This window comes from Sinocyclocheilus anshuiensis, unplaced genomic scaffold (genome assembly GCF_001515605.1).
Source record: "Sinocyclocheilus anshuiensis isolate Anshui unplaced genomic scaffold, SAMN03320099.WGS_v1.1 scaffold234, whole genome shotgun sequence".
Lineage (NCBI taxonomy): Eukaryota > Metazoa > Chordata > Actinopteri > Cypriniformes > Cyprinidae > Sinocyclocheilus > Sinocyclocheilus anshuiensis.
Genome location: NW_015544165.1, coordinates 2,432,920 through 2,443,446, shown reverse-complemented (window position 1 = coordinate 2,443,446; position 10,527 = coordinate 2,432,920). Strand labels below are relative to the sequence as shown.

General features: G+C 37.4%; 1 protein-coding gene across 1 annotated transcript in view; it reads right to left on the bottom strand.

Moving 5' to 3' along the window:
* The window catches only part of LOC107695829 (basement membrane-specific heparan sulfate proteoglycan core protein-like), a 126,310-nt gene that overhangs the window by 21,684 nt on the left and 94,099 nt on the right, over nucleotides 1–10,527 (bottom strand). Inside the window, exons 50-54 of the mRNA XM_016495897.1 lie at nucleotides 7,815–7,874; nucleotides 4,906–5,028; nucleotides 3,563–3,715; nucleotides 3,311–3,465; nucleotides 3,099–3,176 (exon numbers count right to left, since the gene is read on the bottom strand). Of these exons, the coding sequence (XP_016351383.1) occupies nucleotides 3,099–3,176; nucleotides 3,311–3,465; nucleotides 3,563–3,715; nucleotides 4,906–5,028; nucleotides 7,815–7,874 (569 nt within the window). The remainder of the gene's footprint in view (nucleotides 1–3,098; nucleotides 3,177–3,310; nucleotides 3,466–3,562; nucleotides 3,716–4,905; nucleotides 5,029–7,814; nucleotides 7,875–10,527) is intronic.

Below are 10,527 nucleotides of genomic sequence, written 5' to 3'. Positions count from 1 at the left end.
TCCTTCCGACAAGCGCAGTCTGCTCTGATTGGCCAGCTGACCCAGTGCATTGTGATTGGCCGAACACTGCAAACACTCGTCGGAAATGTTAATGCCAGTTACCATAATCGCCAGCTTCAGCTTTCAACATAAATGTAAAAATCAGCTTGTAACACTCCAAAGAGAAAGGAAAACTTGAAATCGCATCATATGACCCCTTTAACAACAGAAGACAATTTAATACTCATTACTTACCTTGCCTTGACAAGACTTAAATAAAACAGTTTAAATGCATTAATATACAGTAATACCTGTAAATAAACGTTACAAATTAAGCAAATAATGTTAAGCATTTTAGTCATTTATGAAGTGATTTTTGTTATGAGGCTATCACTGTGTCCTAACCAAGACTAATGACAAACTGAATGCAAAAATGTGGTGTTACGCAACTAAATAGTACATAAACACAGCCAATCAGAACAATTCTCTCACTTTCTCGCTGCCACAATGCACTGTAGCTGAAGAGCGCAAAACACATACCTCATATTTTCATGACTTCATCAGTAGTAATTAAGCATGATTGCTACTTTTTTGTATGGAAATTGTCATATCCACAATTTTGCAAACTGCTATCATATTATTTTAATCTGTTGTCGTAATTATCAACACACTGGTTTGTAGCGCAAATGGTTGTATCATTTACTGCACTTTGTTATTGTCCTAGTCAATTCAGCCTGCACAAAGAATCAAGGTTCCATCAGTTGGACTATTTGAAATGCTTCATTTCAAAGGGCTCTTTGAAATGTCCAGTAGTGAACTTTGGTTTGGAACAACCCTTCAGTATGGCTCTCCCTCTAAAGTGTCCATCAGAGGTGGATTTTAGCCAGTTTGGAACACAGTGCAACTCTCTCCTCCTTGATGTTTGATGATTAATATATACGAGGAGCGCTACTTGTATCCAAAAAGTTTCCATTGTGGACGGACTACCCGGCGCGACATGGCAGACACAAACCAAATGGCTCACAAAATGCGAAGGCACTGTGGCTTATGACATACAGGTACACTACTGGACAAGTTAAGACACAGTGTAATTTTTTTATGCCTCATAACAGATTGTTATTAATCATTGGTGTTATAATTATGGTGCTCCAAGTCTATATTAGCGGATGATTAACCTGCAATTACCTGTAATTGATTAAAGGCATTGGTGACGGTGATTATTTCACACAATGAGATATACAGTGACAGTGGACAGTTAAAGCAGCTAGTGGCTACACAATATACATCAAAATCCTACATCTAGAGACATCCAGGCCTGTAAATCAACCTTCAAATGTAAACATAATTAGATTTTATTTGTTTTACAAGGATTTATAGATGATAAAGATTCATGAATGCAATTACCACAATTATGATGTCAAATTCTCGACAACAGTTAAACACATATACAAAGAAACTCTAAAACTGTACGTTACATCTGTAGTGTACTCTCTGCAAAGGAAAACATGACTGTATTCAGAAGGGAGGGGGTGATATTTTTTATCCAGGAGTAAAGCTGCTTAACTCTAGTGAAGCATGGCGGCAGTAGAGCCGGGATGGGGCAGGCTTGGTTGAATGAGTGTCTGAAACCATTCAAAAATTTTCAAAGCAGCCCGTTTGCTAGAGCACACAGAATTTCTGCATGGCCGCACGGTAGACCAGAGCACACCCTGGGAAAGGCTGACACAATGCAGCGATGCTCTCAGGCAGAACAAACCAGTCCACAAAGACACAAAGTACGCAATACACCAAAGCCCTCCAGAGGCATGGGACGGGTCATCCATGTCTCATATCTCGAATAACCCAAATCTAAGAGTGCAAAAACATGGAGTGCTGAATGTCAATGTACAGTGGGGTTAAAAAAAAAATGGGTCCACTTGGAAAACTGCTTCCGTTTGGCTTTATATTTAGCCATTTTTCTAATTTAAATACATTTATATGAGTATAACAATTTGAGTCCAAAGTTCAATTGTAAAATGTAAATGAATTTCAGTATTTGGTTTGTACATCCTTTGCTTTAAAGGAATAGTTCACCCAAAAATGAAAATGTTCTGAAAATGTACTCACCCTCACCATGAGTTTGCTTCTTCATCAGAGCAAAACTGGAGAAATGTAGGCATTACATCACTTGCTCACCAATGATTCCTCTGCAGTGAATGGGTGCCGTCAGAATGAGAGTCCAAACAGCTTATAAAAATATCACAATAATCTACAAGTAATCCAGATGACTCTAGTCCATCAATTAATGTCTTGTGCAATGAAAAGCTGTGCATTTGTAAGAAACAAATCCATCATTAAGGTGTTAACTTTAAACCATCAGTTCTAACCAAAATACACAATCCATAATAACATTTCCTGCAGTTAAAAAGTCCATGCCCTGCTGTCCTCTCACATCAATATCCATCGTCATATTTGGCAACATATTAGAATTTTTTGGATGGATTTAGCTTGTAATCAGTTCTTGATCTATGCATATTTCTTTCCTGATTCAGACGAGATTACTTTCTCACTGGAGAAAGCAATATTATGGATAGAGGACTCATATTTTAGGCTGAAGCAATGGTTTCAAGTCAAAAATGTCTTGATGGATTTATTTATTACAAACATGCAATTTATGGATTACTTACATTACTTGTGGATTACTGTAACGTTTCTATCAACTGTTTGGACTCTCATTCTGACGGCACCCATTCACTGCATAATATCCATTAGTGAGCAAGTGATGTAATGCTAAATTTCTCCAAATATGTTCTGATGAAGAAATTAACTCATCTACATCTCGTTTGGCCTGAGGGTTTTCAGCAAATTTAAATATTTTGGGTGAACAATGTAGACTTTTGCACCACACTGTACATACTCTTTGAAAACTAAAACCAGCACACCTGTTTACCAGAGCAAACTAAATAATGTTTGTACTCACATAAGTAATCTGCAATGCTTTTTTGGCTAATAATCTAATGGATGTCACGTGAATGATTAAATGAATCATGCATTTAGTTCACATAGATTTTGGTGAGGGTAAGTGAAGCGAGACAGGTGGGATGGGACGCGTGAGACAGACATCAGACAAATGGACAGACCTGTAGCTCCTCAATACGTCTCTGTAACACATCGAGACTGTTGCTTTTAAACTGATGGAAACCGTGAGAAGGAATTGCCTGAACAAACACCAAAACATGGGATGAAACAGAAAGAAAAACTCAAAGGAGGCAAAACAAGGCAAAATCTGACCAATGGCACAATCCTGATTTAGTAACAGGATGAATGACAAAAGGAGAAATTGGTTTCTCACCTGTGGCGGCAGTGAACCACCTCTCTTCTTCCATGTGAGGGCAGGGGTGGGACTGCCAACGGCCCTGCAGTACAACCGTAAAGTCTCACCCTCGTGAATTTCCACCCGTGGAGGGCTCACTTGTACGTGGGGTAGACCGTGAGGTTGACTTGTACCTGAAACATCAGTTAAAAAGTAAAGGAGAACTGACTTGTCAGCTTCGGGAGCTTGTTACACTGTAAATCTTGAAGCATTCTGGTGTCGGACATGTACTTTGAACATGAAGAACTCCTCGGGCTGTGTGCTCGCCATGTGTGTTCAAGGCCTTGCAAATGTACTCCCCCTCATCCAAGTGATCCACCGATGGGATGGTCAGCAGCCCATTACGAATGACGGCTTTTGAGCCGATTCGCTTTCCGGGACCTCCTGACAAACACCATATTATAAGACAGAATTCCAGGAGTCAGGAAGCAATAGTTCATGTTATGTGGGAATACCTAACCACACGACCAGATTGAAAACTCAATATATCTTCATCAACAAACAATGCTTTCCATGATTTCAAGGTAGGACGTTCCTCGATCAACACCCTTGTTGGTCCAGCAACAACATTCTTCAGCATCAAGTATCATTGGGTTTAAATCATTAGGTTTTAGGAATCTTTTGTTGTGCTTTTGTTTAACTTATTCCGTTGTGTTGACTAACATAATAAAATACATGTAAAGTATTTGATTTATCATTTTAACTGTCATGTGTTATTCAATATTAAATAAAAAATGTACTAAATTGCAATTTCATTGGAACTTAACACACTTTAACCATATTTCAATGGAATTATGAAATTACATATAAAGATGTACTTAAGTCCTAATTAAGTGGGTCAAAAAGTTAATCAAATTGCATTTAATATAAATATTATATGTGACCCTGGACCACAAAACCAGTCATAAGGATACATTTTTTAAAACTGAGATTTATATATCATCTGAAAGCTGAATAAATAAGCTTTCCATTGATGTATGGTTTGTTAGGATAGGACAATATTTGGCCGAGATACAACTATTTGAAAATCTGGAATCTGAGGGTGCAAAAAAAATCAAAATATTGAGAAAATCGCCTTTAAAGTTGTCCAAATGACATTCTTAGCAATGCATATTACTAATCAAAAATTATGAAGATATTTCGTACATTTCTTACCGTAATTAACTTCATGCAACATGATCTTTACTTAATATCCTAATGATTTTTGGCATAAAAGAAAAATCGATAATTTTGACCCATACAATGTTTTTTTGGCTATTGCTACAAATATACCCCAGTGACTTAAGACTGGTTTTGTGGTCCAGGGTCACATATATAATACTTTTTTTTATTTAACTGCAACTAAGTGTCTGAAAACATTGCATTCAATACACACTTAAGAATATTATTTTAAAGTATATTTTTTCCATAATAAGTACTGAAGTGTACTTCTTTTTCACAAAGGCCTTCTTTTGCAGGAATGCTGTTCTAGGGCCAATATAAGATCACACGTCCTATAACCAGTCCTACTTGGCATAATCATGGTGACCACAAATTAATTATGAACTTATATTCTCAAGTGTAGATTGGCTCACCTATCCATTCCACAGCAGGGGTGGGGTTGCCAGTCACTGTGCAGCGGAACTCTGCCCGCTGGCCCTGTTTGACTGTCAGCACAGGTGGATTTACTGTGGCCACTGGCTGGGCCCCTTCAGTAGCTACAGTGAGGTAGAAACCAGTTAATCACAGACAGGAGTAGCACACTTCAAACTGGAGTACCAGTCATTATAGATAATGCCTATTCAGAACAGACCTTACCCTCTCTCGACGACGCAAGAGGTCAAGAACCTTTTCAGTGAAATGGATTTCTTATTCATGGTCTAAATGCTATGAAATATCATGCTAATGAATTGATCATGTTTTTTCACATTTATCTTGCTGTGTGGTCTCTATTATAAGCACTAAAATTTCAAAAAGGCAAATGGCAAGAAAACTCTGAAGAGTTAAAACAGTTCTACTTTTGGGAAAGGTCTGTTTGTGAGAGTGTTTATGAAGTGATAGTGGTGTGACAGCATATGCAGCGTGTGTCTGGCTGCCAGAGCTGATGGTCAAATCATGTCTCTTGGCAGCCAGCTTGAGGAGATGAGAAGTGGCAGACGGGGCTTGGCAGGGCAAGGCCCTCACTGCTGTCTGTGCCAACTCGGCTGGACGCCGAGCCCTCGATCTATAGGGATTCCAGGGCAACAGAGCAAAAGAAAGCTTTCTTTCACCAACTAGGGCGGACTACTGGTCTGTGTAAACTCTGTGTTAAGCTCCGGTCTGCTTCTCGGTGACTGAACAGTGCTCTTTTAGCCTTGGTATTTAGAGCACTACTTTTTCCATGTTGGGTTCAAAAGTTCTCATTTTGGTCCATAACTCAGAAACATACTTTTTGTTCTATGCATTTTGAGATCTATCTACCCACTAGGGGTGTGTGATATTGACAAAAAATTATATCTCAATACAACAATTACGATATTATCGCAGACGATATATATCGCACACCCCTACTACCCACCCATCTAACAGTTTACACATCTATTCATCCACCCAACCATCTTGCTGTCTACTCACCCATCTCTCTGTCTATACACCCAACCATATAGCAGTTTACCTACCCCTTTATTCATCCACTCATCAACCCGCCCATCACTGTCTACACCATCTACCTACTCAACTATCCATGCCTACCCACCCATCTATTTTTCAACTTATCCATCGACCAAACCATCTGTTTAACCAATCTTATCCATCTACACAGATTTGTCTACAGTACTGTACCTACCCTTCTGTCTATACATCTTCAAATCTATCCACCCAACCATCTAGCTGTCTAGCCACACATCTATTTTCAACTCATCCATCTACCTGTCTACATAGCTATCCCTTCGCCAAACCATCTAGCTGGCTACACATCTAGCAACCACAAATCTGCCTACTCCCCCATTTTTCAACTCATCTATCTACCCAATCCTACCAGTCTACTCATTTATCCATCTACCAACCCATCTCTGTATACACCATCTATCTTCCTACTCAGCTATCCATTTGTCTACCCACTCCATCTTATTCATCTACCCAACCATCTATTTATTTACCCTATCTTTTCCGTCTACTCATGTCTATCTACCCACCCTTCTGTCTATACATCTCCACATCTATCCACCTAACCATCTAGCTGTCTATCTACCAATCTTTCACCTCATCCATCTACCCACCCACTTTCATATATACATCTATATAATCACCCATCTATGTCTCCATATCGGTCAATCCATCTGTCTACCCATGCATCTCTGTCAACACATCTGTCGACCCAACCATATAACTGTCTACCCAACCATCTATTTTTTCAACTTATCCTTCTACCCTATTTACTAATTTATCCGTCTAATCTACCCACCCAACCATCTACCTACCCACTTATTATCTACACATCTATACACCCATCTATTTTTCAATTCATCTAACCAACCCTATCAATCTACTCAATCCATCTACCTACCCACCCATCTATCTGTCTATACATCTATGCACCCCCTCAACCATCCACACCTTTAGTCACCTATTCATCAACTTATCTTTCTACCCTCACAAATTTCTGTCTATACATAAACCCATCTGTTTATCTATCCACCCTATTCACCTACTCTATCCATATATTCACCCACTTGTACCCTATCTACCCACTTCCCTATCTACCATTTCTCTACCAATCTATCTACTCACCCATGTGCTATCTAACCATCTATTTATCTACCTATCCATCGATCACCATACACCATGTAAATTCATACTAAAGTGAAACCATCTTTTAAATAGTGTCTATAAAATTTGAGAGAGCCAATTTAAGTGGACTGGACATGTACGCGTGAGTGATGACCATTATAAATGAGACAGTATGATCTTTGAAAAACAATGTATGTTATTTGATATCTGATATACCTCAACATAGTCTTGCATATCAAAAGCATGATACTGGGCTGATGAAATGTGCGGGGGACCCCTCTCTGTTAGGTAACAAGTGTGATGTTTGGTCACATATAACAACAAGAAGATATATCTGTGTTACAGACCATTTAGTAATAAAATAAGAATCATACAAGACACACTTCAGCAACAGAGAGAAGTCCCCAATGTGTGCAAGCATGCAGCTTTACTGTTTCAATGGACCCATATGAGCCATGAAAGCTTAACCAGATCAAGTAATGCTCCTGTGTACAACTCAACACATGTACAACAAGCGAGCAAAACATGGTAATAAACAGGATTAACAAAAATAAATAATATCTTTAAAACCGTGGTGGTTACAAAGTTTTTTTGTTGGTGAAATTAGCACTGTGCTCGTAGTTTGGTTGTACCTGGGCACTACTTGAGATGGTAAAAGCATGAAGGGCGTGAAGGTTGCATGCGTGAAAGAAACGGGTCCTTCCAGGTATGGAGGGAAAGAACCATGTGGACTTACGCTTTCTATGTCCTTCAAACATCTCATAGGCTGTGTAAAACATCTGTGACTGAGAAGCCTCTGTGAATGATGGACAGGCAGATACTGTCAAGTGAGTCTCCAGAAGGTTCAGTGAGAGTGGCGCACTGGTGCCTCCAAGCATTTCAACGTGATTTAAAGCATATGCCACTCAACTCAGAGACTTCAAGACTTTTGAGCTCCAGAACTTGTGTGCAACGACTTGCATTTCTTCTGCCGTGAAATAATACTGTAATAGGTGGGGACTAAATTATCTCTAGATAAGTTTCAGCAAGCTTACATCTTATATTTCCATGAAAGTAAATCATGTTTTAACAGATGGCCGCAAATATCTCTCAAAATGCCTGAGGTTGATATCATTCATTTACTAAGTACATCAGTACGTCAAATTTTAAATCACATTTCAAAATTTAAAATATAAAAAGTCTCAAATATGATATGATAGAGATATGATTTCTTTTTAACTTTTTACCTTTTATCTATTTGTACAAGGAAGCTTCTCATTGGCTTTTTAGTAAGGTAAATTAAGTTCTTCCCAATTACACCGTTATGCTCCAGTATCATTGATTTACAGTACCTGTCATGTGAGACTATAGACAATGGTGGAAAAGTACATGAAGAATAGATGCTGTAAAATGGCAAGCATTAGTTTGCCCCACTGAGAATTAAAGAGGGCATTGAGTTTTCCTAGTGAAAAAATCAATGCACATTTAGAAGACATTTCAAAATGAGTGTGAGGTAAGAACACTGTCTGTGTAATTAAAAAAAGAGTGGAGGAAACAGCACTTCAGATGTAATCAAAGCATGCAGGTTAGTATCAGAACACAACATATGTAAAAGCTTTACCTCGATATAAACATTCATAACGTATTTGCCTTGAATACAGCTTGTGATTGATAAATGTCTATCCTAGGATTTCAGTTTCACTTTCATTCCATGGAGCGATAGTGTTTTACCTGTTTTTCTTTTAATATGTTCACCATTTAAAGAGTAATTTGTACATACATTTCACAGTTTAGACAAATCAAATACAATGAAATCATAATGTAATAAAAAACATTTTCTCAAGATTCAGCACCATTTCAAAATGTACAAAATTAAATATTGTTTTAATTATTGAAATAACTGAATATACCTACATGCTTGACTAAAAAGAAAATCAAAAAAGGAAAAAGATAAAGCACCATTCAAGTGTAAAACATACATAATGAATAACAACAAAAACAATGCAAAAACACAAATGCATGAAAAAATGTTTGAAATCTGTTATAACATACACATAAAACCTTAAAGTCAACATAAACATAATTTCCATTATATTATTCGCTGTGTTTGTAAATGTAAACCAAAGTTTTTGTTTTTACAGCAGTTTGTCAAACCAGTCAAAATAAATATGGATTTAAGTTCTAAGCAATAACTACAGTACACATCACTGTTGGTAACATTTGGAAGGCATTATCTATGAAATATCTCTAAATACTACTAAATATAATTTAGTTTACAAAACCGGTTAAGAAATGGTTGCATTTGAAATGCCGCAACATAAAATATATAATAAAAAAATTGATATATATTCACACTGCCAAAACCATTGGCAGTTTCCAATCCATTTAGATGACCAAAAAGAGAGAAGAAAAAGAAACAATTTGAAATGGAAAATATGACACTCATGGAAAACGTCAACATTCCAGCTACTGCACTATTAATAGCACCATTTTCAAGTACAAGACTGAAGAACATTTCCATGACAAAATAGAGGTGGAATCACATCTTGGAGTCAGGGACACGATTGTGCCTGCAGAACTTCTGGCTGACGAGTCCCAGTATTTATGACACCTCCCTACCTTATAAACCACCTATCCCCAAAAGACCACCGCAGGAGGGAAATGACAGTAAACATGCCCGGAAGTTAAGACACAAACCCCCAACTAGTAAGAAGACTGACACAGAACCACCACCATGACAACACCCAATGACACCCGCAGCTGATTTCACTGACCGCTACTAAGAACACTATGCATGAATGTAATGCATATTAGTCTGGAGGTTAGTAAACTGACTAGGCCTTATCCATTAAACACAAGCAGAACAAATGTTTTTGCAAATAATATATGAATCCATTTTTATGTACATTTTTATATTTAATGCAATGTGACGATTTGTGTAAAATATTTTACAAAAGACTTGCACAGAAATTTTTGCTCATGTTTCATGAAGAAGGTCAGTATACAAATTACAATTTCTGTGTAAATCACTCCTAAAATCTTTCACTGAATTGAATACAACAATTTACATAAAAATGTATTTTATGAACGATTTGCACAAAATTTGTTGTGCTCATGTTTCATTGTGCAATTGCATAATATTCTGAACTAAAAGCTGCCATTGAGAAAACGTTTATATCATACGACTAAATTGCTGTCAGTCTTCATGGGAGTCTGTTTTGTACACCTGCTTTAATAATGCGAGTCACATAACAAAATTAACATCATCTAAGTTTCCAATATTCATGACCCAAAAATGCTTCAACTTTTTGCTCAAGATTTTAGCTTGCAACACCATTTGTGAGTATGAAAAAAAAGATCATGAATTTGTATCAAGAAAAACAAATTATTTCAGGTGCTGGATTAGACTTGATTGAAAACGCATTTTCTGAGATTTCGTTATTGAGTACAAAATGTAATCTATCTGAGTT